The 26,995-nt window shown below is 46.5% G+C and overlaps 3 protein-coding genes across 8 annotated transcripts; all 3 read right to left on the bottom strand.

Moving 5' to 3' along the window:
• Positions 1-299: 299 nt before the first annotated feature.
• Positions 300-5,287, bottom strand: LOC143317440 (uncharacterized). The gene is made up of 12 exons (XM_076725594.1): positions 5,257-5,287; positions 3,659-4,045; positions 3,362-3,536; positions 3,062-3,234; positions 2,681-2,782; positions 2,308-2,427; positions 1,940-2,041; positions 1,573-1,692; positions 1,213-1,332; positions 1,012-1,137; positions 659-741; positions 300-483 (listed from the first exon to the last, which is right to left on the bottom strand). Exons 1-12 carry the CDS (start codon positions 5,285-5,287, stop codon positions 412-414), a joined length of 1,611 nt encoding a protein of 536 aa, XP_076581709.1. The 3' UTR covers positions 300-411.
• A 1,597-nt stretch (positions 5,288-6,884) lies between these two features.
• Positions 6,885-16,999, bottom strand: supt16h (SPT16 homolog, facilitates chromatin remodeling subunit). Of its 3 annotated transcripts, XM_076724564.1 has the most exons (25): positions 16,556-16,999; positions 15,287-15,379; positions 14,867-15,037; positions 14,208-14,360; positions 13,966-14,112; positions 13,405-13,556; positions 12,827-12,999; positions 12,656-12,746; positions 12,487-12,560; positions 12,259-12,371; positions 11,968-12,033; positions 11,599-11,697; positions 11,464-11,475; positions 11,054-11,169; positions 10,712-10,865; positions 10,465-10,592; positions 10,073-10,335; positions 9,877-9,995; positions 9,408-9,646; positions 9,241-9,316; positions 8,927-9,096; positions 8,680-8,809; positions 8,447-8,573; positions 8,275-8,349; positions 6,885-7,779 (listed from the first exon to the last, which is right to left on the bottom strand). In XM_076724564.1, the coding sequence occupies exons 1-25, from the start codon at positions 16,619-16,621 to the stop codon at positions 7,682-7,684; spliced, it is 3,105 nt and encodes a 1,034-aa protein (XP_076580679.1). In that variant the 5' UTR covers positions 16,622-16,999; the 3' UTR covers positions 6,885-7,681. The 3 variants fall into 3 exon arrangements, with proteins under 3 accessions (XP_076580679.1, XP_076580678.1, XP_076580680.1); XM_076724563.1 differs by lacking the exon at positions 11,464-11,475 and having other exon boundaries at positions 11,054-11,163; positions 11,581-11,697; XM_076724565.1 differs by lacking the exon at positions 11,464-11,475.
• Positions 17,000-17,708: 709 nt separating this feature from the next.
• Positions 17,709-26,713, bottom strand: tox4b (TOX high mobility group box family member 4 b). Of its 4 annotated transcripts, none has more exons than XM_076724574.1 (10): positions 26,612-26,713; positions 24,071-24,139; positions 23,081-23,131; positions 21,414-21,701; positions 21,062-21,322; positions 20,624-20,944; positions 20,392-20,472; positions 19,457-20,095; positions 19,203-19,357; positions 17,709-18,983 (listed from the first exon to the last, which is right to left on the bottom strand). In XM_076724574.1, the coding sequence occupies exons 1-10, from the start codon at positions 26,615-26,617 to the stop codon at positions 18,926-18,928; spliced, it is 1,929 nt and encodes a 642-aa protein (XP_076580689.1). In that variant the 5' UTR covers positions 26,618-26,713; the 3' UTR covers positions 17,709-18,925. The 4 variants fall into 4 exon arrangements, with proteins under 4 accessions (XP_076580689.1, XP_076580687.1, XP_076580690.1 ...); XM_076724572.1 differs by lacking the exon at positions 26,612-26,713 and adding an exon at positions 24,303-25,070; XM_076724575.1 differs by lacking the exon at positions 23,081-23,131.
• Positions 26,714-26,995: the final 282 nt, after the last annotated feature.

Below are 26,995 nucleotides of genomic sequence, written 5' to 3'. Positions count from 1 at the left end.
AGTGTCAACGCCATTGAGTCCTGCATCTGACTAAGCTGCAAGCAACAAGGAACAGCAGCAACAGTAAAACCTGTTGCTTATACTAACATAGCACAATAAAAATATTTATTGTGTTTTATGGAGAGTAAAAACCAGCAGAGTAATTTTCAAGTCCTTAAATCAAAAGTGAAACTGGCTGAAACCTCAGAAAAAGCATGTACACACATGGGGAAATTGAAAATACCTTCATCGCCGTTAGGTCGCAGAAATTCCATCAATCTGTTGTTAAACGGGGAGCAATGCTGTCTTGAATCAACTTCTGCGCTGCCAAAGTAGAACAATACAAAAGCTCAACTTCAACACCCTTTCAGGACTTCAGCCTCTCCCTTCTTCATCTCTTCAGTGGTCCTTCATATACCCCCCCGTCTCGTATCATTTCAGTGGTGTCTTCAAGCCCACTTTGATGCTCGTAGGAAGTCCCATTTCTATCAGTAGATTGTGAAGCTGGCAAAGTAAATTTTCAATTAGTGATTTTAGTGCATTTTCGTAACAAATGCCACAAAATCCTACACACTGGACCTTTAAGGGAGAGGTCATCTTTATACATTTGCTCACAAAATATTAGAATTTTGAATAAAGAATGAAATTGGACATTTAGTGTTTTGGACACATATCTCACCTGCACTAACACCAGCTCATTGACGTCGTCTTCACTGAGATCTGTCTCAGAGGTGAATTTCACTCGCAGGGCAATCACGTGTTCTGCTCGGAACAAACAACGTTAATTGCATTGACTTTGAAAACACACGTACATACACTTTAACTGTGAAGTGTGACGTCGCACGAAGGTTTGTGATGAAGGTTTGGAGCCTGGAAGTGAGTTTACGTTTGACAACCTTTGCAAGATACCAGAATCACAGCATTAACACAATAACTCTCAATATCACCACCAGACACATGGAAGAAAAAGTCATATCAGGGGTGGATGTGAGCGTTTCTTGATGTAGCCTATTGAATCGTAAATTCCCTCACCAGGAACACTCCCTGGATCCACTGTTGGAGTTGAATACTGCTGAGACGAAACCTCTGTACTGGTTGGACCACCCTCAATGGTGGTCATTGTGGTGGTAGACAGAGTTGGCTGGTTTGACGTTTCAGCTGCAAAACAGAGACATGACATTCACATGATGTGACAGAACCACCACTGATAAAAATATAAAGAATTTTACTCACCAGTCATGGGTCTTGATTGGTCCACATGTTGGGTTGAATGCCGTTCAGATGAGGTCATCTCTGTATTGGCATGACCAGTGGTTGATTTTATCTCAGTGGGGGTTCTGCTTGTGGGGGTCACTGCGGTGGTGGACATGTACGAGTTGTTGGGAGTTTCTTTTGTAAAACAAAGACATTGATAATAAACATGTATGTATAAAAGGTTTGGGGACAATTGTTCGTTGAACTAATTTCATATATGACTCCTATAAACTGGATAAACTAGGTAACCTGGCTGATTTCATATGGGAAATGCAGATACAGAATTTGTATGGGCTGAAATTACCACCACCAAATAAACATAAAAGTACTTAAACTCACTGGACATGGGTTTTGTTTGGTAAACCTCTGCAGTTGACGGCTGCTCAGATGAGGTCATCCCTGCAGTGAGATAACCGCTGGTTGATTCGGTGTTGGTGGTGGTTCTTTTATTTGGGGTCACTGTGATCGTGGACAAAAGAGGAAAAACAATGGATACAGCAGTATCAAAATGTTGGTAAGTTGATTTTTCTTGTTTTATCTGTTGACTGTATCTAAACACACATGCTAAATAATGTTAGCCAATGTTAGCCTGCCAAGTTTCATTCATGTGAAATGCCAACAGGACATTTTAGATGTCTTGAAGGTATTGATGAAGAAAGATCCAGCAAACTTTAGCTGGTTTCTTTTATGGCTCCCAACAACATACTGGAGGTGAGCTCTGAAGTGGTTGAATGTCCCTCAGGGGTGGTTATTTTGTTTGGGGTCATTGTGGTGGTGGTGGACACAACTGGCTTGCCTGGAGCTTCGTCTGCAACGTAGAAAAAAGACCTTTCTGTGAACAGATTTCATTGGAACAACTTCTTAAGGGCAAACTATCCCCCCAGAAACCTGTTAGCAATGTGGATTATTCAGAGTAACACGCCTCTTTAAAGATCTTGAACTCTGTCATAGTTGAGCCTCTCTTAGTGGTGGTGCTGGTGGACAAACCTGGCTGGTTACATTTCGAAAATGCAGATACAGAATTTGTACGGGCTGAAATTACCACCACCAAATAAAAAAAGTAATTAAACTCACTGGACATGGGTTTTGTTTGGTAAACCTCTGCAGTTGACAGCTCCTCAGATGAGGTCATCCCTGCAGTGAGATAACCGCTGGTTGATTCAGAGTTGGTGGTGGTTCTTTTATTTGGGGTCGCTGTGATGGCGGATGAGAACAAGAGGAAGAACAATGGATGCAGCAGTATAAAAATGTTGGTAAGCTGATTTTTCTTGTGTTTTATCTGTTGACTGTATCTAAACACACGTGCCAAAAAATGTTAGCCAATGTTAGCCTGCCAAGTTGCATTCATGTGAAATGCTAACAGGACATTTTAGATGTCTTGGAGGCACTGATGAAGAAAGATCCAGCAAACGTTAGCTGGTTTCTTTTATGGCTCCCAACAACATACTGGAGGTGATCTCTGAAGTGGTTGAATGTCCCTCAGGGGTGGTTATTTTGTTTGGAGTCATTGTGGTGGTGGTGGACACAACTGGCTCGCCTGGAGCTTCGTCTGCAACGTAGAAAAAAGAAAAACAAACCTTGCTGTGAACAGATTTCATTGGAACAACTTCTTAAAATCCCCAAAAATTCATCCATTATCCAGATTATCCAGAGTAGCACAAGCCTTTAAAGATCTTGAACTCACTGATCGTCTCCACTCATGAAAAATCTATCCACCGATTTTGTCAACATTATTTATGTGGTTTGTGTAGAATAAAATGAAGAATAGCTTAGCATGAGCAGTGGTCGCCACCAAGGCTTTCGCCAAAACTGAGAAGGACCTGCTCACTTTTTTCTCCATAGCAAATAAAAACAAGCTCCCTTCCACAGACTTCATCTGACCAAAGGCCGGCGTTGCCCAGATCAGTGGCAGTGCAGTGCTGCTCCCCTCCGACATTGTCAGGCTGTCCTTGCTTCCAGTAGCGGTAGCTGGAGACACTTTGATCTGACCATTCCCGCGTCCTGCACAGAATCACATTTTGTTATTTTCACAATCTAAAACGGGATGAATAAAAATATGATGTGAGGATTGTTGGGTGGTTCTCTTATGAGGCCAAGTAAGTAACCATCCATCAACCATACTCCAGACCTGTAGAGGCCAATCCAGACGCCCCTGTTTTTGGCCAAATGCTGGACTTCCTGGTTCTCTTTCTCATCTCTAATACTGGCCAGGTCTGTGTAGTGCTTCCTGCAATACAGCTGAGCGTCAGACCACTTCAACTCCTCCTCAACAAAAATGAAAGGCTGATTGGTGCCGGTTGTCCCTGATGAAGAAAAGAAAGAGAGATCGGGAACGACCATTACGAATCTTGTTTGATATCTGTCACTGTGGAGGGGCAATTTATGTGTCCCTCTACAAATCTATTTAGAAAATCTGAACTGAGACCATCATAGCAGATGAAGGGGTTTCTCAGGAAGCACCGTGAGTCCTCCCACACTCCTCCACTCCACATCTTCACACACATCTGGTCTCCAAGGAAATTATCAGGCTGTCCAACATCCCAGTTCCCAGTGTAGTTGCCCTCTAGTCGTCTGTCTGAGAAAGACCACCTCCAGCTGGTGAGGTTATCGTGCAGCCCGATCCAGGCCTTCCCCGTAAAGCCTCCAGTGGAGTCCTGAGCAGTGTTCACCAGCCGGTTCATGTCCTCTATGTTGAAGACGGTGGCCAGGTCAGTGTACTGCTCTCTGCAGTACCTCTGGGCCTTCAACCAGGGCAAGGTGGTACCAATGAAGTGGTACTGACGAGGAAGGCAGTAGGTATGAGAACAAAGTCCTGTGGATGGAGGACATAAACCACTTTCAGAAGAGGTCCCAAGATCAGGCTGAGGGTTCATCAAGAAACATGACAAAAAGGTCCCATACTGAGAAAGTATAAAGTAGGTCTAGATGATACATAAACACAGTGAAAGGATCAAAATGTCCAATCCACTAAGAAATGCACAAGCCTGTATTCAGACACTGCGCCTTTAAATGAGATTGTAAAAACACCAGCAGAGCTAATAGGGAAACATGGTCAGGGGTGCCTGCTCAGGCCTGTGAGAGCTGACCAATCAGAGCAGACGAGGCCTCTCAGCAGGAACCTGAAAATGTGCATAATATGGGACCATTTCTCAAGTCCTAGTGAAATCAACATATTGTTTGAATGTATCATTAACAGTTTCTTCATTATTATAAAGATTCAATTGGGTCTTTAGGGAAATATCAGAAATGCTTTTTCATGCTTCAGCCCACTGGAGAGGCCTGTCACTGTTTGACTGACAGCAGACTGCCGGAGGACCAGTGGTATACTATGGGAAAGACGAACCGGTGCTTTAGTCTACATGTCCTCGGCAGACAGCTTGTTGTTTGCGGTATTTGAGACTAAGGACCACACCTGTATCTAACCTGAACCAAGTGACAGTTGCAGGCACGTTTGCAGCTCAGCAGCTAATTACCCCGGAGCTAATTAGCTGGTATCTAGTAGTTAAACTGACATTAGCAGTGCACTTTTCCCCCGTCAACATTTGTTTGGTCGCTTGTTCAACAAGCTAAAGTGCTGGATGAGACGTCTGTCCATGTGTGTAAGTTGGCTACAAAGGAGACTTTTTTTTTAACCACTTTGTGACAATAAAAATTCTTTGAATTAAAAAAAGGCTTGTGGTGACCTCTCACAGGTCACCACAAGTAGAAATGATGTTCAGAGGCTGACAGCTCAAAAAGCCCCAACCCTGTTCTAGTCCTCCTCTACCTGAGGCCTAAAAGCCAAAGAACCAGCAGGACAACATCTGTGAGTGACGACGATGCTCAAGTCAGTGAGTTCACACGTAATCCAGCAGGGGAGAAAGAACACTATCAAATGTTCCTGTTATCGTTTCATTTTAATGTTGATACATGAACATTTCAAGGCCGAAGTGGCTCATTGTCAGATACATCCTGTAGTTCACTGATGTCATGAATACCAATAAATTCACTGTGAGTCTTTTGAAAGACATAACTAATACTCACCTGTGAGGAACAGGACAGCCAGCTTCCACATCATGCCCGGTCAGCTTTCGTCACTTTTTGTTTTCCTGCACACACACATCAACATTTAGCTTGTTTCCAGACATGAAACATAATTTTAATACAATATAATCTAAGCAAACTTAGATTTCTGGAAGAAGATAAAAGATTTTAGTTGGAATTTGAGCAGATAGTATCTATAATAATTGATAGTAGGAATTGTAAGAATGAACTTGTATCGATGTATCACTAAAGCACATGCGTAAAGCTTATTAGACTTAAACTGAGCAAACGTCTTCACTTACCCAGAGCTGCGTCTTTGTGTTGTCCTCGTCTCGGGATTTTTTACTCTTCTATCTCTCCGATCACAAAGACGCGCTGTCGTCACTAAACAGTGTTTACGCGAGCAGTATGGAACGCCAGAGAAGGTATTTTTTGCTAAAGTGGGAGACACATTCTTACCAGACAAGTTTCCCTGAGTGACACGATGACGACTTACCAGAGAAGAACAGGTTTTGGTTGTATGGCACAAGCTCTGGAGTTCATAAAGACTCAGGTCACTTCGAACACTCAGAGGATGAGCTAGAATCTGAAATAACTCACATTAAAAGCAGCTTTTTCTGCAAAGGTATTTGGTGTCAAAAGGTCAAATCCACCCGTGCAGTGACTCAAGTGAATAATGAGTTTATGGCTTTGAGCTTCTCCACCAAGGCTCATCTCATACTGCAAATTATGCACATGGCTGTTATTGCTATAAATACAATACAAAGCTTCTGTTGAGCAATATGTAATACAGATTTCAAACCGTAAAACTCAACTGAAAAACATACGAACAAGCACAAGAGTGATGACATTCCCCACTGGTGAGGTGTCCCGAAGCTTATTATCCAATATTTGGGCAGCAGGATGTTTACTATTGATTGTGATTGCTAGACGTCTCCTGACAGTCGTTGGCGGCATCAGACAGCATTTGGGCCAGACTGAGGCCGGCAGGACTGTTCAGCTGCCGGAGGTGAAGGGGTTCAGGTGGTAGCTCGCTGCGTCTCCAAGTGTGGTCAGCCGACTATGGAGGCCACCAAGAGGCTGGTCAGGGCAGCTGGAAACAAGGTCAAGGTCGCTCGCACAGCTCGAGCCTCGTAGGTTGACTTCCAGTTGACTTCCATGCAACTGGACTGTTGGGACGCCATGACAGATGACCGGTCATGAGCCCTGTTGTCTGCAGAACAAGACCAAGCTTTGCACACAAACACGAGACTGGAGACCGTTGAACACGTGCAGAGCGGGTTTAAGATGGAGCCTGCTGTCAGACTGTTAGCAGGTGCTGCTGGTGATGATTTCCCCTTGATGCAAGACAACACCTGCAAAGTTAGGAAAAGCCTGTCGCTGCCCGATCGTAGCGGAAACCCGATACGCTCTATGCACATTTGAACATGTGGCCTAAGAACACAGCCGGTTGCAGAACGGTCTGCAATCGAAACATGTCCCGGCCGCGTCCGTCGATTTTTATCATCCGCGCTGCCTGCAGCTCCTAAAGTCTCCGGAGGTTTACGTGAACACAAGTTTAACTGAAAACGGCGTGACGACGTCCGAATGTGCAGACAGAAGAAGAAAAGACACCATTCAAAACAAACTACAGTTCCTTTTAATTTTATTACAAAAACAGGATTTTCAGAATTAACAATACAACAACGTATCTACTCAGAATGAACAAAAAAAGGGAACAGAGAGGAGAGGTGTGTTCGTGTGTGTGTGTGCATTTACAAACCCCGTTTTAAAAAAAGAAATCGTCAGAAAATGTATCTCGCCCGCCCCCCCCTCAAAAAAGACAAACGCTCCATCTTATTAGCACAATTGAACAAACAAGGAGGAAAACATGAGGGGAAAGAGAAACGCAGGAGAGGACAGACGATCGGCGTCAATCAGAAGGTTTTATATAAAACTCTTGGCAGAGCACGTGTCAAGACTTTTATTATCCATTAGTTAAGAAACTCTTGTTTGTTTTTTTTTAACAGAAAATAAACAATGCTTGCAATAAAAACTCATCTAAACACACATGCACACACACACAGACACAAACGTGAAACCCTGATGGATGGATGGAGGTGGAAACAGAAGAGAATGAGGAAGGAAAAGAGGAAAAACAGCTAATGAATGAAGTGTGTGTGCGTGTGTGTGTGTGTGTGTGTGTGTGTGTGACCGTCCTGCTGGTTCTTTCTTAGCATTCAACATGACACTTCACTGACCAACACCAAAATAAGGGGCTTCTACATCTATATACACAGTGTGTATGTGTGTGTGTGTGTGTGTTTGTGTTTGTGTGACACGAGTCAAAAGAGCCAGTTGGGGTAGGAGGAGAGGTCAAGGGTCAACTAGGTTCGGCAGTGTGTGTGTGTGTGTGTGTGTGTGTGTGTGTGTGTGTGAGAGACATTTAGGACCGTCGCTTCTTCTTGCTGGGCGGGGCTACTGACCGGACCTTTCTCTTCTTGGAGGAGGTGTCCTCGTCCTCGTAGTGGCTCTCTCTGTCAGCTAGAGGGCGACAGAGGAGGAAATTAAACCTTTCATGTTCTGCCTCACAGGATGCATTTGCAGAATATAATAAAATCTGCTGAAACCACACAGACGATACGAAGCAGGAACTAAAGTTTAGGTCGACTTGAGGAAAATTAGGGTTCTGAATCACTGAGTTTGGTTAAAAAACGCACTTGTGGATTGGTAACGTGCAGCAGACCCCAGTGAATTTTGGGATACATGAAGCTGTGAAGCGAAGTGTGCATCAAGTGCAGGTTCAGTGTGTCCCGGCTGGCATGTGTTTCAAGCACACCCTGTCCTGAAAGCCGTTAAAGTCAATATTAGGACCCACAGAACTTACATGTGGACCTCATTACAGCTGAAATTTGACTTTCATTCACACGGTGTCCTTATTATTTTGTAAAGTTGCAGCACTATTCAAACATAAAGCGTTACTTTTGCCATAAATCTGACTGCTCCTCCTCTGGATGTGCACCAGCTCCAGATACAAACCTTTCCTGGCTTCCTCCTCCAGCTCGTCCCAGTCTTTGCCGCTCTCCTCCTCGCTGCCCACCGATGCGCTGTAATCTACCAAACACAGGACGACAGGCCGTGAGAGCGGTGTGTGCACGAGAGGAGAAGCTAGACAAAAAAAAAAAAAGCAGCAAAATGGCTAAAATCGTACCAGAGTCCTCCGTCTCCGAGTCGTAGTCCTCATCACTGTCCTCCTCCTCCTCCTCCTCTTCATCTGCAGACGGGTTGAACGTTTCGTCCTCCATTTCGGACTCCGAATCCTCCTCGGCGCCGCTTCCCTGAGACAAAAACAAGACAGCTGATTGTTTAAGCTACGGCTGAGAGGAACTTCTTCTTTAGCGAGAACACAGAGAGCAGAAACTGGGTCCACTTCGCTGAACGTGCCTCGCTCTCCGGGTCCAAGAAAGACCAGCCCCCCTGCTCGAAGAAGCCCTCGGGATCGTCGACGATGGTCTTCATGATCTTGGTCCAGTTCAGGGACTGGACTCCCTCTGTGTACTTGATGTCGCACGAGCTGGGAGAAGAAACAGAGCATTTTGACACACGAGAAACCAGCATGGTGTTATTTGTAAAGAAGCACTTCGACCTCAGACTCTGAATCCACGTAACATCAGGAAGCTGATTGTCTTACTTCAGCCACTCCTTGATGGGGTCGAGGGAGTTGACGGGCACGGCGTTGATCATGGTGACCTTCTTGTTGTAGTCCTTGTAGACGATGACAACGTCGAAGTTCTTCAGGTGGAACTGGACACGCTCGAAGTGGACCAACTCCACCTCGTCCAGAGTCACCACAAACGGCGGCTGCAGACAAAGACGACAAAAGAAACGTTCAGGGCGACTACAAAGCCGAGGACACGGAGAGAGTTTGGATGGAAAAACGTTCATGAATGAAGTCATGTTTAATATTTTAAGACATCGACCGATGGGCTCTGCGGGTTCACTCACCCACTCAGTAACATTGACAAGGGAACTGGACGTGGGTTGTAGAAGGCAGGTGCTCCTGTAGGGGGCGCCCTGGAACCTGTAAACAAAGCCACAGCAGTCAGTCCACCTGCTCATAGAGCTTTCCAGACTGGATCTCACCGGCTCGAAGCGCAGCGGGATCTGCTCACCCCAGGTCTCTGAAGGGCACCTCGAACTCCAGCTCCTCCTTAGTCAGCGTCTCCACCTTCTCGATGAAGTTCTTGAAGGCCGACTTGAGCTTGTGCCTCATCTCGCGCTCCATCTGCTCGGCGTACAGGTCGTCCCGGTCGTGCATGTGTTGGTGTTTGCCCAAGTCTGTGGTGATCTCCCCGACCTCGGTGTAGAACTGGACGTCTGTGTGGCGCCGCTTACCGAACATGATGGCGTTCTGGGGGGAAAGAGCGAAGCAGGAAATGAAACGCTGACTTAAGTTATAACTGACTGCTGTATTTTCCTTATACGAAGTTTCTGCGGGGTTCAGGATTAAACTTAAGACTTTAAGATCTTTTTAAAACCACAATGAATACAATTTAATACCCGTTTGATGATCGCACTGACCAAAATAAAATCAAAGTCAAACAAACCGGGTCAAAGAGGCGAATTTCCCAAAAAGCGTACCTTGAGGTGGAAGTGCAGGACGATGATCATCTCCCCGTCACACGGCTGGAAGATGGCGTGTTTGATGTTGTTGTAAAGAATGTCCACTTTATCGCCGCGGACTGATGTGAAGCGGAAACCTGTGAAGAACCAGCAGCGAGATTTAGGCGTCGCACTCGTATCTATCGCAGTAAAAACTTCAATCCCGCCTTCTCACCATTAGTATGTGCCTCCAGCGAGCCCTGCATCCTCTTCTGTGCGATGTTGGGTCTGATGTAGAGGTCTTTCAGCTTGGGGTTGCTGCGGTTGAGGTTGATGACCAGCGAGTCTTGCTTGACGATGCCCTCCTTCTCCTTCTCCTCGGCCTCTCGCGTCTTGTAGCGCTTCTGTACCTCCTTGATGATGCGGAAGGCGTTCTGCAGGTTGGTGGAGGGCACCGACGTGTCGCCGGGGGCTTTCAGGTTGGACGCTCGGTACGTGCTGACGGGGGTTCAGGGAGGTTCAGAGGGTACGATTGTGAGTGAGGAGGAAGAGGGAAAAAACAAGCTTTAACATAAAGACTCAAACAGAAAATCTTTACTGATCACGTCAGGAATCGTTAAGACTCACATTTCTTTAACGAACGTGGCGTCGGGGTTGGGGAAGATGTTTCCCTCCTGCCGTCCCAGAGAGCTGCCGGGGACGTAGAAGTTGATCCTCAGGTAGGTGTAGTCTCCTTCTACAGACATACTGATGTTCTAGCCAGGTGGAGGCAAGAAAGGCCAAAAACATCAGTCAACGTGAAGAGACGAGCCGGGAATAAACCAACAAACCAGGATTTTAAAGACGGCGGACAGTCAAGTTGACCCCGGCGTACCTTGATGGTGGCGATGTGGAACGGTGTGGCGATCCCGAAAACGGGCATGACGACGGTCTCGTACTTCTTGTCGATGAAGATCTTCATATCTCTGATGTCCTTTTCTCTGGGCATCTGAGAGACGTTCTTATAGGACACGTTGGATTTTCTGGCCCTGAGGGGGGAAAAAAAAAAGAAGAAGAATGGACTCAATTAACGAGCACAAATTTAACTACATGTGTGAATCCACGGCTTTGTAGCCAGAAACAGTCGGGCGCTCGTTAAATCATTTACAATTCAGGAATATTGACTTGAATCTAGAGCAGGATTACAGACAGAAACGCTGGAAGTGTTTCCACTCACTTCTGAATCTGCTGCTCTCCTTTCTGCTCCGTCAGACGACGCCGGGCTTCCTCGTTCAGGTGATTGGCCAGCTCCTTCTGGTGGGCTCGCCTCTTCTCCTCCGCCGTCATCTCGTTCTGCGTTCAACAAAAAACACAACTGAGTGATCACGCAGAGACACCAGAGCGGAGGAGACAAAGCATGTGGAGGGCGGGCGGGCGGGGGGGGATAAAACACATGCAGATATGGATGTGTGTCACATGGCTCTGGATGGTCCAAAGAACAAAAAGCAACTGAAAACACACACAAAAAAAAAAAAAAATCACTGAAATTAAACAAAAAGGACGACAACTTTTTCCCATCAGCAAGTGGATTTTAACAACTGAACCAGTTCAGCCGATGAGATTTTAGAAGAAACGATGAATACTTACCTTCCCAAGTAGCTGGTAGAGCACAAAAACATTCACACTCTTAGTTATTAACACTCTGTGAAGGTGCAAATTAACACTGATCACCAGTCACATATTTAACCCCACACACACACACACACGTCTGTACACACTCACTCTGGTTCTGTCGGCCAGCAGGGCGGCGCTGCGAGCTCCCTTCCCCAGCAGCTCCTCGGCGTCGTCCCCTTCCTCCTCGTCATCCTCCTCGTCGTCGTTCTGGGAAACACGAAGATGAAGAAAGGTTAAAAAAAAGAGTCGTGTTGACTTCACCGAGCAGAGAGGACAGCGAGAGCTGACACTGAAGCGCTAAACGTGGTCGCGCACGGCGGCGGTGGCGGCGGCTGCTGCTCGGGTGCCGCTGGACAACCTCGCCTCACATTCGGCGAGATGATTCCTCTTCTGTGTTCTCCTCATTGAGGGCACAAGTATCGACATGCGAACGGCTGTTTAAGGGCTGTAAAATTACTTAAGAGCAGAGACGCCTACCTTCAAGAAGATTCCCACATTTTTGATCTTTTTCTTGACCGGTGTGAGTATCGTGGCAGCTTCTTCCTGTTACACAAACATTTCAGGTTGTAATGAGATGAAATGAAGTAGGCACTTCTTTCTGCTGCATCAATCACATTATGTGATGGAGAATATGCAAAATAAAATCCTGTTTCTGTTCGACTCTCTGCACACAAAGCAGGAGCCCTGTGAGCGGCTCTGATTTAGGAGGCAATGCATTCAAGTGTCTTAGCTGTGTGGCGTCTTCAGCAGGGGGGGGCGGCGTCTTACCTCGTTGATCTGTACTGTGTCACCGATGAACAAGGCGTACTTCTTCTGCTCGTCCTTCTTGCCGTCTTTATTGACGAGGTCAGAAAAACCCAAACTGATACTGAGCACCATGCCTGGAGGAGGCGCACACAAGCTTTGGTTATTCTCTATGAGATGTGTTTCGGAGCTGTGATGGCAAAGCAGCACTGATTATTGCCAGTAATGTCACAAATGCAGAGAAATCCGCACCTTTTTTCAGTTTGTACTGGTTTTTAGCGTTCAAAACCAAGGAGCCTTCTCTGAACTCGATCCCCATCGCAAAGCTACAAAAGAAAAACAAAACATATGAGCCATGTGTGTAAATGCATCAGAGAGGAATAAAAAAAAAAAAAAACAGATGGCACTTGTGCACATTTACCCGAGGTTTTTGGTCAGCTTGGCCACGAGGTCAGCCTTCTCTTTCTTCACGTACTCCAGGACAGTGCTGTAGGCGTCGCTGATTTTTACGCCTGTGGAGGACAGAGGAGACGTTTAGAAACCCTGACAAGCACCCGATGCTCCCACGCTCCCGGCGTGCTCCTGAACCCACCGTGTTTGAGCTGTTTGAGAAGCTCCTCTTCCACCTGCAGCAGGAAGTTGTAGTTGTCCTGCATCTCCTGAGGGGGGTCCACCATGAGGGTGCGCACCAGGTTCGAGCAGTACGACTTGTAGCGGATCCCCATGGCGCACGTGATGGCGCCGAAGTGCATGTGGTTCTTATCGCTGGGACGGAAAAGGAAGAGCGTCAGTAACAGTGACGCTCAGGGTAAAAAAAAGTATGATTGTCTGAGACTGTCTTGTCTCTTTGATTGCTTCATGTCTTCATGCTAAGCTAAGCTAAGCTCTCCGCCTTGTGGCTGCAGCTTCACGTTCAACGGGCAGACATGACAGCAGCATCGATCTCATCTTAATCACATTTCTCCAAATTGTTTTGCAGCATTTCATGAGCTTTTCAGAAAACTTTCATCAAGCTGTGTAAAGCTGAAATGGTTATTATTTGATTAAGCAATTAGTGGATGCGCCGCAAAAACTACCAAAAATGAACCAGTTCTACATTCAGCGTGAAACTTTCATGCTTTTCATCTAAAGAAATAATAAACTGAATATGTTTGAATGGACGTCCGCTACCTGACGACGCTGAACTTGAGGTTGTAGTTCCCTCCGCTCTGGATGATGGGAGGGTAACACATCTCCACCGTGGAGGGATCCGCACCGCCCAGGTACTTCTTCTCCTCAATGGCCTTCTCCACCGACTCCGCCAGCTTGCTGTGACGCACTTTCTGTTGGGCGGAGGAGGAACGAGACGGGGACAGGTCAGCGCAAGAGGAGACCAAAAAACAAAACAAAACAAAAAAAAAACAGGAAATCCTCCCATTATCCTGAGTTAGATGGCTAACCCGCTGTTAAGCTTGTAGTCCTGCAAGAACGAGGACGCATGTTTTATGTCAAGCATGTGAAGTAAAATGGATCATTTAAGGAATTGCTGCTATTGAGGCTGACGTGGACTGTTTGTCCAACTCCGGCTGCTCGTGTTTACGTCTAAATGAACGGACTTAATGCAGCGAAAGAGTAATCTAACAGTGTGAAGGTGACCAGACGCGCAACATTTAGCACAAAGGTCGGTGCAGCAGCAGTACAGACGAGAGGCACATGCAGATCAGGCCATAAAAACATGAATGCACGTCCCACCTCGTCTGCGTCAACGATCTCCATGACGCGCTCCTTGAAGAACTTGGAGTAAACCTCGCTGGTGATGGCCGCTGCCTTCTTCATCAGGCCCAGCTCTCCGTCTTCCTTCACCGCCATCGTGTACGCGACCACGGCGCTGATGTCCACCTGCAGACGGGACGCAATGCAAAGGGACGGGTGTTACAAGACGCCTGCTCTTCATTCCAGCTTTCAGGTCTTAAAAACTCTGGGCTGCGTCTTACTTTCTCCAGGCCCTCGGCGGTGATCGTGTCGTTCCAGCTCTTCATGTACTCTCCGGGGAACTTGTCCTTGCTGAACACTCCCACCGTCTTGCCTTCTCGGCTGCCTCTGATGGCCTCGATCATCTTGTCAAAGTTGGCCTTGTTGCTTTCATTCTGAGACACAGCAAAGACGAGAAATCTGCGTTTAATTCTGGAACATTTAACAGCTCAGTATAGCATGCCAAGTGCATGATGGGAAACGGTGGCCGTTACTAACAACGCCACGCAAGGTATGCACACCTGTCCTGGAGACGCAGACAGTGTCTCTACGTCTGCGGCTGCTAGCTGAGGATGCTAATGCTAAACTGGCTACATAATCAGATTAAATAATGGTCATTCATACCCAACATGCAGACTTTTTTTTAACTTTATTGACAACACAGTAATGCTGCATGTACAAGGATTACATTTTAATGGTAATTCCTGTTAATTCTTTTTTTTACCAAAGTGTAATTATTTTAATAATAATTAACAGTTCCGTAAAGTTTATCTCTGTATTTATTTATTACATTGTGTTAAAGTGAAGCCTGGTGTTAACTTCAACATCACAGAATAATTATAATAATACAGATAATTGTACCAGTGTATTCAGCCATCACGTCCGTCTTTACGCCGCTTACCTTTTCTCTGGTGAGCAGAGTGATGGGCGGCACACCGTTGGCGTTCTCGTTGCCTTTCGTTACAGCCACCTGCTTGAGGAAATCCACCTTCTTCTTGCTGGCGAGGAAGATGATTTTGGTGTCGCAAAACACCATGATGGTGTCCGTCAACTCGTAGCCAAACAGCCATGTCTGCGAGAAAAGGAAGGGGGAAAACAAAGAGGCGAATTCAACCAAAACCGGCGCACGGTGAATAATTCATCCTGAGCATCTCCACAGATGTTTAGTTTTGAGAGCAATAGAGTCATACTGCTTGCAAAATAAATGCCAGTCAGTTGACTGTGCATTGAACATGAAGTGCTGTTATGAAAAATCAATCAGCCTGTGCTCGGGCATCCTCGGTCATCCCCCCACGCCGCTGCGGCTCGGATGTGGCCCTACCTGTATGGCTGTGGATTTGGCATACACGATTTCCTCGTCCACTCCCACAGACACCACAATGGCATCGACTCTGCCAAACTCATCTTCTCCTTTCTGGAAAGCACAGAAAAAACAAGCACGCATAATTTACTGTTCATGCACGAGAGAACAAATTACAACACCAGGCTGAGGTGCTCCTCTTCAGGAAGATTCTGGTAGTTAGACAAAGAGTGCTGGTCTCAGTTGCTGCATGCTTAAACCTGCTGAGTGAAGACAGGCAGCTAGTTTTGTTAGCATCACAGAAAAGTTGATTTGTAACACTCATGGCTTCGTCAGCCACATCAGCACCTGATGCTGTATCACTTGGCAGCACGTAGGAGGAGGCTGCCAGTCTAAAAGCTGTTTTAAAGTCTTTTAATGTCAGTTAAAACGCACATGAAGCGGTCTTTCGTAGCAGTTAACGCTGCTTTACCGTTAATGGGAACCATTTCTCGGGCTGCTGAGTGACTGGGCTGCAACAGCAAGAGTGGGAAAAACTCACCAAGCAACACCAAAATAAAATTTCTGATACTGAGTTAAGACATAAAAACTTGCCACGAGGTTGTGCAAAGCACTCTGAAAAATGTAAGACTTCATATGAAGTAATTTCCAGAAGCTGCGGGCATCCTGCACATGTTACTGGGATGCTTGCGTTATTCTGATGCTAATTAGCAAGCTAAGATTAGCATATAGCGAACGTTACAAGTGCAAACTGACAGTAACGTTTAACAGCTTGGCAGGCAAATGTCAAGCAAACATACGTGGTAAAATATGCTTCTGTGATCACTTTTAAGACGACTTTTTTAGTCAAAGTAGCAGACGCTGGTCCACTACACGTTTAGCTACTTGGCTAGTAAGTTAGCTCGGTAGCAAACTTACTAGCTAACAGGCTCGCTAACGTGGTGAATGGGATGGCTGGTGCGCTAACGGGAGTTAGCTAGCTTGTTTGTTTGATGCGATATACTAGTGATACATACGAGTGGACCAAACAAGTCCAGCTGGAAAAGAGTTTCAGAGCAACAACAGCAGCCACATCGTGGCGACTGAGGCCTGTCCTCCGCCTCGTTGTCGGCGCTGGAAGCAGGCATGGACACATCACCGCTCACGCCGACAACAGAGCCAACTCGCTCGGCAGAAAAACGCGGCTAACTCAGCGGCTGGCATCTTCCAGCAGCCCACTTTCTCCACATTAAAATACGCTGCAGTGCTCGTGTTAACTCCAAAACTCGCTTCATATCCCCCAAATTTTACCTTCCAGTTGCTGTATAATCTCTTGATCCGGCGGTAGTACGCTTCCTTGTCCAGGTTTACCGCCATGGTGAGTCCTGCGATGCAAACTCCAGCTCCCGGCTTCGCTTCTCAGCAGGCCGGAAGATGATGATGATCAGTGTCAACTAACAATAACGCACTTTTCTTTCCACGCCTGCTGGGATCTACAAACCACTACGAGATGCTGCTGCCTCTCTTATGTCACCACAGAGGCCTTTTCCACTGAGGAGTCATGTAAAAACAAACCACGCAATAATCCCAATAAACAATTACTCGATTAAAATACGCTGTATTTTTAAAATGTAATGTAATTTGGCCACACTCACAACCACGCACACACCAATCTGTTATAATTAAGTCCTGAGCACCCCCCCTCCTTTCCTTCCTCCTGTGCTTCTTTTTCCTCTCCCTCCCCCTCCGTGTCTTCACATGCAGCTTTTATAATAAACAAACGTTATTTAAAACCATTGGTGCAGAACACAACCGTCTTACTCGACGTTGATAAAAATGTTTGACGGAAAAGAGAAATAAATCAGCGGTTTAATGTTTGGTGACTTCCTGTTTACCTTTTTTTGTTACTTTATAGCTAATTTTATTTGATGGCTTGTGGCGCATTTTAGTGGATTTATAGCGCTGCACCGCGGAACAGCGCCCCCTGTCTTATGTCGAACACGCTGCCTTTTCCCGCCATGGTGGGTTTTCCCGCCACCGTCATCAAACGTTTGGACTGACGTCAATCTCGCGATAGAAATTGCAGCAATGAGATCACCCGTGTAAACTCGCGTTTTTCTGCCTCTTAGTGACACTTTCTCGTGAAACTTTAATGTTTTTATCAACAGCCGTACTGATGGACATTTATTATTATTATTATTATTATTATTATTATTATTATATTTTTTACTATTTGGCATCTCAGACCATAACACATACTCGAATTTGAAACTATTTCTAATCTTACTAAATGCATTCATCAATGCAAATTTACAAAAAATTATAATACATATATACATAGTAGTGTGATTTGTTCTGTTCCTGTTCTGAGGGAAAAAAGAAATAAATGGTAACATCGTGAGATTAATCAAATAAATATCACTTCAGCTGTAAACTATGAGGCCAAAATGTGCGTCACCAAATGTATAATAAAACATAAAATATTTTATTTCACCATTAAAAACATTTCCAGGATATCTACAATAAACCAGTTCGACCACTGCATCGTTTCATCCAACTGGGAACAGTTTTTCTTTTTTTTGGAAGCCGCCTTTGATTTTCCAACAGACCTGAAAGCAATTTGTTAAATGTAACACTGATGTTAAAAAGTAAAGCTTTTATACTGTTTTCCCTTTCCCCTTACAGTAGTGCTGTCAGAGCTGGTGTGTTTATTTCATTCCAATACATTCCCTCAAACACCAAATTTCACCATAAATGCTCATAAAAAAAAAAGGTACCACGTATTTAAAAAGCTCTTATGTTACCAGGATTTCAGCAGGAGAGGAGAACAGAACACTAGAGCCATCTTTTCCTGAATTTTAGCACCTGTTTTGAACGTTTGAAGTTAAATCCTTTGCGTGATGTTTTTTTTCCCCCTTGACAAACGACATTCGGCAGGTGGCAGATTCGCTGCCGCCTTGTCTAAAAATGGCTTCTCACACACATTTTAACCTCCTGCCTGACTTCAAACTACCTTTAAGACTGTTTGTGCTTTGCCCAGTTGTTGCTCGTTTGCACATTAAATCTCTAAAGTCGCCGCTGGGGCCCGAAACGCCAAAGCGCCTGCACTTTTTTGGGAAAAACAACTGAGTAAAAACCACTTCTGATTCCATTTGCATCGATCTGTCCTCAGTGTAACAGTAAAGGGAAGAGCATACACATAGAAAGTGGGATTTTTTGAAATGAACTGAATTCGTCTGCAGGATCATGATTTCCTTCCTGCACTTTTTTTTCTCTTTTCAAAACAATTAAAAACATCATGAGTCCATATAAAATGTTCTTTTATCACGTCCATATTTCAGATTCACAAGAGATGACCAAGAGCGAAGTCTTTAGTTTCTTCTTCTGTGTTTCATCCATCCGTCCTCACCGCTGGCCGTCACTCCTGCTGCAGGGTTTGAGTTTTATTCTGCCGGAGAGCCGTGATGTCGATCACAGAAAAACAGACCGTACCCGCTTTCAAACGCTTTCCTGCGCCTGTCTCGTCTTTGTTCTTGCCATTGAGATGACGTGATGAAACAGACTGTGATACCTGAGCCTATCGTGCAGTCATTCATTCCTCTGTTCGTTTGCATTTCGTGTGTTTATCCTTTGTCCTTTTCTCTTTGTGGAGCCCCCTCCTCCCCCTCCGTCAGATGGGTCCTATGTGACGGTGGTGGAGTTCTGCCCTCGGATGGCGCACCAGGCCATGAACACGTCCCTGTGGAGGAGGAAAGATGGAAGAAAAAGATCATTTTCACTCTATTTTAGGCCATTTGTGATATGAGGGTGTAACATCCAGACAAGATGCTCTTAAATTGAGCTCTGCAGTAAGTTTGTTAATTGTCTTTGTGTGTAGATCCTTGTTTTTACTCTTTATTTTGCTCGGATGATCTAAAAAAAATATATCTGCAGGTCTTTTGTTGGTTTTTGTACACACCTGCAGTGTGTGGCGACACACTCGTTACTACAGTACTCCTTGTCCCAGTCTTTGCTCTCCACAGCCGGGTTGGTGCAGCCGGCACGTACGCATATGTTGGGGCTGGCGGCGGGGGTCACGCTCGGGACAGAGGCGACGTTCACCTCGACCTCCATCTGAGAGACAAACATTTCCATTTCAAAGTATTCATTGAATGTCAGCAAGTCAAAATATGCAACAAACACTGAGCGAGCGAGCGAGCAGCGTGAGTTTACCCCTTCCTCTCCCTCGGCCACTTCCTCTCCGCCCGTCACCACTTCGGCCGACTGTCCCACCTCCACCGTCAGACCGGAGGAGGAGGACACCGAGGTGGGCGTCTCGCCGCCTGACGTCACGATGATCGGCGCGCTCGAGTCCGACTGCCGGGACGAAGGGACAACCTTGATCTGCAGCGGAGGTGGAGCGGTGGCGGCACCTCGTGGTTTGGCCTGCAGCGGCGGGGGGGCCTGGGCGTGCACCATCTGTTGCAGCCGAGGCGGAGGAGGGGTGCTCTGCATCTGCTGCAGCGGTGGCGGCTGGCGCGGCGAGGAGGCGGCCGTCGCCGTGACAGACACGCCACCGGATGGCAGCGGCGTCTGCTTGATGATGATCTTTGTGACGGTGGGTGGGTTCGGAGAGGTGGTGGCGGGCGGAGGTTGCGGCTTGATGGCGCCGGTGCGGGAGCGCGTGGTGACCTGAGGCAGGTCCAGGATGATGTTGGAGGTACAGATGTTGGTGATGGTGTTCTCCTCGGGGTTGTAATGCTGTGACCTGGTGGAGCGAGAGGCTGCGGTGGCGGTGAGCGTGGCTGTGACAGCGGGAGCCGGGGCTGGAGGCGGGGGTGACGGGGCGGTGTCCATGACTTCAATAGGAGCCTGAAGAGAGCATGTTTGGACGGTTACATAGAAATGGTTACATAGAACATAATTACATACTAACTGATGATGTGTCATGAATGTTTGCCTGGTGCAGATGGTGACAGCCAATCACAGCCCAGTAATGAAGCTATTTCCAACCAATCAATCACAATCTTTTAGGAGAGCACTTGCCAAAAACAGGCCAAAGGGCTGGTTGCATTCACTAAACACACCTCAGGAGAGGCGCTCCTGTCACGCTGTGCAGCGGTCAGCTGTTACAAACCGAGGACGTCTCGTCAATCGGAGGCTCTCACCTGAGAAATGTGGCCGGCTCTGTACTCTGCCAGCGCCTTCAAATAATCCTTCTTCGCAGCTTCGTTTTTCCTCTTGTACACCTGAAAACAGGCAGAAATTAAGCGCCGAAGTCTGCTTTCATACAGCTGACTGATGGAGGACACCGTCAGTCAGGCACAGTAAACAAATCACCAGTTCACAAACTGGAAACTCCCTGACTGCAGGAAAGACTTTCCTCCGTCCTCGTCTCACCTGTTTCTGCTCCTCCCCCAGGCTGTCCCACATGGACGCCACAATCTTCGAAACTTCCCCAAATGTGGCGTTGGGATTTTGTCCCTTAATAGCTGCCTGCGTGTCCCTGAAGAACAGAGCGTAGGCCGACACGGGCTTCTGAGGCTCGTTGGGGTCTTTCTTCTTCTTCCCCTTCTTTCCTCCTCCGGCTCCTCCTTTCCGTCCAACGGCCGGAGAGATGCTGGAGGCGGGGGCCGAGAGCGGGGACTCGGACAGGGAGGGATCCAGGGAGATGACGCCGGGAGAGACGGCCAGGGACACCGGAGATTCCACCAGCACGCTCTGATTGGACGAGAACAGAGTAAGAATAAAGACATCAGGTATTTCTCTCAGTCTGCGTCGTTTTGATCGTGTGGCTGCACTTCCTGCTTCAAACCAGCGAGAAGAGCACAGACTCACCCTCCTGAAGTCGTCCATGTCGTCGTCCTGGAGCGAGCTGGTGGGCGACGCCGTGGCTGACAGCGGGTGTTCGGGCGACTGGGGGCGTTGCAGAATGTTCCCGCCTCCCAAGCCGAGCCCCAGTTGCGCGCTGAGCTCTGACTGGTCGATGGTGGTCAGCTGGTTGGACCCCAGCAGGCCCTGGCTCATGTCGCCCAGCGGGACGTCGATGGTGACCGGGGACGAGCTGCTGAACTGAGAGCCGATGGGATGGCCGAGGTCCTGGAGGACGGAAAGAAGACGAGAGCAGAGAAGGTGAGTGAATGACATCTGATCTGGAGACAACTTGAGACAAACGTCCCGCAGTCCTCACCATTCCCAGAGACGACCCCAACAGAGCACTTCCTCCTGACTGGTTGATGACGCCCAGACTCAGGTGCTCCAGCCCCTGCGAGGGGGCGTTGACGAAAGTGGAGGCGAACGAGGGGTCGTCCCCTTCCACCACAGCGTTCCCGGGCACCACCACGCTGTCGGAGGGGCCCGTGTCCGACAGCTCCCCGAAATGGGACACCACATCGGACACGGTGAGCGCAGAGTCTGGATCCAGAGAGATGGGAGGGATCTCGAACTCCTCATCGCCGAGGCTGGGAGTGTGGAACGTCTGGAGAGCAGATGGAGACAGAAAAGAGGGAAAAGAAGAAGGAATAAAAGAATGGAGGAGGACAAAAGAAAACAAGTTTGTCAGAAATCAGGGTGGAGAGGAGTAAACAACAATTTGGAAAGGAAGGAAAGAGAGCCACAAGGAGGTCGAGAGAAGATGAAGCAGTGAGTACAGCTTTATTTTAAAACATCAGAAGAGTCATTTTCTAAAATCCTAAATGCTGATAAGTATTAAAATACTCCAAAGGGGTCGAGTCAGGTGTGGAAAACTGTTTTCAGTGTTCAGGAGTCTGCGTCCCAAAGCGAGCTTAGCGGGTTAGCGAGCGATCGTTGAGCTTCACTCTGGTTTTCTGGCTCGCTTTTCGACCACCACGGTATCCTACGCTGTACAGTTAGCAGGTTAGCAGCCCAACTACTGACCAATCAGATCACTGGGGAAAAAAACTGTTTCTACAGGATCCTGACAAGGACAAAAAGCAGGGATGACCATTTCATCTCGTGTCATATTCATCCTTCCATTATTAGCATCTTTCACACGAACACGCTCACAGCTGGACAGGAAAACCCGAGTGACTGAAGCCAGTTGATGAACAGGCTTCACGATACCAAGGATCACGGGTGGCTTGGCGAGGCGAGGCGAGGCGGCTCAAAGAGGGCAAGAGCGTGTTGATTTGTGCTACAGGCCCCAAAAAAACAGCTTGAAACTGTCAAAGCACGTCATCGCTTGCAGCCGAAGGCAGCAAGACAAAAGCACACCGAAAACACGCATGTGATGCTTCTCTCTGGCCAATCAGTGGCTTCCGCTCCACCGATTCTGGAACCTCAGCTGAGGCGTTACCGAAAAACAAATACCAGGTATCAGGTCGTACGCACAACTTTTGCCAATGAAAAACCAAATGAATAACGTTTCAAGCTCTGGCTGGTGGGTGATGTTAGACTGCTGTCATGCACCGCGTGGCCTGATATCCCCCTCTTCATAGAAAACGACCCACCAGCGATCCAGTGCACCTGCACCATGAGAGTCTGGGTCGGTGAACGCTCTCAAACCTGATCAGGCCTGCTTGTGTTTGTGTTTTGCTCCTACATTTCTATCACGAACATTCCTCTGCAGCTGATTCACTCCTCTTTGTTAGCACTTTGCTCGTCCTTGTCTAATGTTTCTGTTGTTCCTGATGGCCAAACAGCTCCTGCAAGCAACAGGTTGGCCACAAAAACGCAGCGTCTCCATGTGCACGTCACGCGTCTGCAGCTGCTTCACATTAAATCCATCAGACCGACTGACTATGAAAAGTTTGCTTCCTCGGCCTTGTTTGAAAAAGAGGCTGCCTGGATTTAAGCAGGAGGGGTGTAAAATATAAAGTATTTATAAATAATTCATACTCCACCAGCAGATCCAGCGAGGTTGAAGAGGTCAATGGGTTTAGTGGCACACTAAAAAATGCGAGTATGTCAGTAAGTGCACGTTGAAGTAGATTATAAATGTCATTCGTGGCAGTAAAACTGTTTCTATATGCACTCATGGCACTGGCATTAAAGGGCTCATACACACAGTACAAAGGCCTGACTTTGTGTGACTCACACATCATACACCCTCAGCGTGGCTGCAGTGAGGTTAATGCTGATTTGTGCCTCTAATGCGCACCATTACCCTGAAGTCACAGAGCTAAGCGTCCAATTTCCTGGGAGATAAAAGACCTGGTGATGATTGAAAAAGCTGAAAGGGTCATTTAACAACACTTTGAAGCTATTTCCAGAAACTCTTTTAACATCTGGATCAAAGAATATTCAGTCCGCTGCACAAAAGCCACAAGTTGAGACTTTCTTCCGAACCCCCGAAGCCAGAAATACCCTGAAGTTTCTTTGGATTAGGAAATAAGAGTCGCAATTTAGGAAAATGGTTAAATAGATTTTCATTTTGCAGCAGGTGTAACTTTTCCAATATCATGAAAGATTCAGGGAGCATCTTCGGAGCGACAGCGAGTGTTGTTGAACAACTTTCTGGGTTTTTATCTCTCAGGAAAAACAAACGTTTAGGACACGTTCACGCCATCGAGACGATTTAAGAGTTGAGCAAATTTATGATAAAATTTGGGTTTGAACAATGGACTTGGGCTTACGTCGGGGATCCATAGCTGGAAACAATGGAGCACTAATGAAAATCTGAGTTTCAAAGCTGTAATCATGGCTCGGATGTTGGCGCGAGGCCTGTCAGAAACTCCCAGCACTGTGACTCAGACGTGACTTTGAAAGCAGCATCAGCTCTGTGACTGCATTGCATGGTGAGTGTAAGACAAAACATCTGTCCACTGAGGGGGAAATACCTGGCAGGCAGCAATTCAATGGCACACAAATCAAAGTGTGAAGGCCTACCTCTGAGGAGGACAGGAAGGGATGGCCGGACCCTGATATCGTCAGGTAGTTGTCGCTGCCTCCAGGGAACTGAAACATAAAGGTGGGAAAAGGACGATTGACAACAGTGATACAGAGAGGAGACAAACCCCAACAATTACTCGGTATCCACACACTGAGACGCGTTCACTGACAGCCTTCAGTCAGTGCAAACACAAAGCTTATGCAAACGAGCAGCACTGAGACGAGTCACCTTGTTGTCCGAGTCAAATCCATTGAAGGACTGCGGATCCAGGAACTCTGGATCACCGTCGTGCTGCCCGGCGCCGTCCGTTAAATCCGAGTAAAAATTCAGATCCATCTTCTCAACCGAGCCTCATATGTTAGCTATGAGGCCCTTCTTCGGTTCAAGATGCCACGCAGTTAACCGAGATTTCCTTTATCGCAGCAAAGCTTGAAAACGTGTAGTTAAAGTCGTTTCTGAGTGAACCGAGATGAGCTGCGGCGTTGTGTCTTTTGTATCCGCCGACACTGACAGCTCCTCCACAGATGTGAGGCTAGCACGCACGACTGACGTTAGCTAACACCCGAGCATGTGTACGCCGGCGACCGTGCCAAAAATAACCTGTCTGCCGGCCGGCTGGCTAGCTACCGAGGTAACGTGGCTGGTACCGGTCTTTAATGCTGACTTGTCCTACCGCGGTTTAGCTTTAGCTGGCTTTGACGCAAGGCTGCAGCGCTCCTCGCTCCACGGCCAGCCTGGCGCCCGTTAGTCTGTCGGACCTCGAACGTGACATCCAGTCAATGGTGGCGGTTAGCAGACACGGCTACATTTAACGGACTGTTAACGCTGCCCGAGAGGTCCGGAAACAGACGGTGAACGTTTTCAAGGTGTCTGACAGGGAAGGGAGGCTGAGCGAGTCCCCCGTTTTTCGCTTTCCTTCGTGTTGGCCCGGGCCAGGCTGTTCAATGGAACCCGAGCCACGGATCGCGGATGAGACAAGCGGAAAGCGTCAAGCTACACGAGTTGATCGCCGGATGTTGAGCAATAAGGGTTTCAAAATAAGCTAACTTGGTATTTGTTGCTACTGAATGCAGTAAAAAAAAACACAAAATGATTGGAAAACAGTAAAATACTTCCTGTAAGACGAAACCCACCACAAAATGAGTATCAGGTCCCACGACCTGATAAACCTGTTAGGGGACCAGCCCACACACACTCACACCCCCAATAAAAGTGAGCGATACTTAAAACTAGGTTTTGATCTGACAAGTAACACCAGGACCGCCAACTACAACAATACCACTATGTTTTATTGCTAAAGCAGCGAGTGTTTTGTCATGTACTGAAGAACCAAATGTCCTATTTATGAAGTGTGAGCATTTGTACTGAACGAGCTTAAAGTATTTCAAGGTGACAGGTGTTGGCCTCACAGTTGAGTTGCTCTTTATACTAAGTGTTGGAGTTTTGACCCTTAAAGACTCGCTCATTTCCTGTCGCTATGCACTTTAGAAGTATTATTATTCGCCCAGAGACGCGGATCTCCTATGCTGGAATAACACTAAATGACACCTGCTTTTCCGTGTCAGTTAATTTGGTTTAATTTGACTACACGCAAATTTAGGAAAAGACACCATAGGAGCACAATATCAACTGAAGTCTTACGACTAGATTTTTTCCACAAAGGGCTCGAGTACCTTAACGTATAGCTGACGTGTGACCTGAGGTTTGTTGAGGCCCTCAGAGTTCTGGGGGCCTGGGGCTGTTTCCTGCTTTTTGCGGATGCTAATGCTGCCATAAGCAAAGCCTAATCAATACATCAGGAGGACTTTGTATAGCAATTAATTTCCAGATTTTAATTCCAGTCCTGATTTTATTTTGAAAGCCTTAATAGGAAGCCGATTGTCATTATGTTCTCAACAAATCAGTCACATTTGCTTCAGTAATTATTGTACCTTAAGCAAGATATGTCGTGTCTGACGTGGTGTACAGCTGCGAAAAAACACAAAATATATATCGTCGAACAGATTGTGTGTAATGTTTTAGCGAATAAAAACTTATTATTTTAGCTTTTAACGGCCGCCTGGCAGCTTATCTTCTTATTTTACCCCTCTACTTTTCAAATGGTTCGGTCCAGTTCAATCCTCTTTCTAATCGGAGGAACACACAACGTTATTACTAAAGAACAAATTTACCGATAAAACTACAAACTTTAAAACGTGTTGGCTAATGTTTAACGTCTAAACAAGCTGCTTGAAAGCCGGGTGCTAACTTTAAACATTTTACATTAGCGTATGATTATAAACTTAAACATCCGAAGCAGTAAGTTTGACTCACAAACCAGGCTTATAGGATTAAACGCCTCAAAAAAAGTGGAAATGGGTGTTAGATTAATCGCTTTTAAGGGATGATAGATGAGACAACCGGGTAGTGCGCTCGTAACAAGGCCATCATTGTTGTGTTTGTGACAACCAGAAATCGTGTGCTGTAGTTGATCGACATATGAAGACAAAGGTGACTCTTTTATTATGTCACAAGTTTCTAAAACCAACTACTCTTACCTCCATGGTCACCCCCGAAATCTGATTATTGTTTTGTTTTTATCCCACTTTTGCAAGTGAACTTCGCCCAGAATTGATTTCCTGAAATATTACAAGGTACGGCTTCCGGATTGTACGTACAAGTGGAAGTGACCTCATCACGCTGAAACGGAACTTCGGCGAACCTTCCAAAATAAGAGCCAGTTAATTTGACATAGCTCTCCTCCCTGAGTTATTAAATTAAATATGTTTGGACTATTGGTCAGACAACATAAATAATTTGTGGATGTTACCTATAGGAGGCATTCACTATTTTCTGTCATTTTCAAGATTTAACAACTAATAAAAGATCAACAATAAGTCCACGTTTTGTTCTCTTTGGTTAATGTTCTGAGACGCGTTTCT

The sequence above is a fragment of the Chaetodon auriga genome, chromosome 24 (assembly GCF_051107435.1).
Source record: "Chaetodon auriga isolate fChaAug3 chromosome 24, fChaAug3.hap1, whole genome shotgun sequence".
NCBI lineage: Eukaryota > Metazoa > Chordata > Actinopteri > Chaetodontiformes > Chaetodontidae > Chaetodon > Chaetodon auriga.
The sequence above is the reverse complement of the archived record's forward strand: the minus strand, read 5'-3'. Positions and strand labels throughout refer to the sequence as shown.

Bases quoted from the DNA above. Each gene is read 5' to 3' on its own strand.
- LOC143317440 (XM_076725594.1), bottom strand. From the start codon at position 5,287: ATGTGGAAGCTGGCTGTCCTGTTCCTCACAG. The intron at 4,046-5,256 runs GTGAGTATTAGT...CTCCATCCACAG, and splicing joins GGCTGTCCTGTTCCTCACAG to GACTTTGTTCTCATACCTAC. The intron at 1,138-1,212 runs GTGAGTAAAATT...TCTGTTTTGCAG, and splicing joins CCAATCAAGACCCATGACTG to CTGAAACGTCAAACCAGCCA.
- tox4b (XM_076724572.1), bottom strand. From the start codon at position 24,410: ATGGATCTGAATTTTTACTCGGATTTAACGGACGGCGCCGGGCAGCAC. The intron at 21,323-21,413 runs GTGAGGACTGCG...TCCGTCCTCCAG, and splicing joins TGGGGTCGTCTCTGGGAATG to GACCTCGGCCATCCCATCGG. The intron at 20,096-20,391 runs GTGAGAGCCTCC...TGCTCTCTTCAG, and splicing joins GAGCCGGCCACATTTCTCAG to GCTCCTATTGAAGTCATGGA.
- supt16h (XM_076724563.1), bottom strand. From the start codon at position 16,621: ATGGCGGTAAACCTGGACAAGGAAGCGTACTACCGCCGGATCAAGAGA. The intron at 14,361-14,866 runs GTAAGCGGCGTA...GCTGTGTCTCAG, and splicing joins CTCTGCTCACCAGAGAAAAG to AATGAAAGCAACAAGGCCAA. The intron at 10,593-10,711 runs GTACGCCGGGGT...CCACCTGGCTAG, and splicing joins TCCACATCGCCACCATCAAG to AACATCAGTATGTCTGTAGA.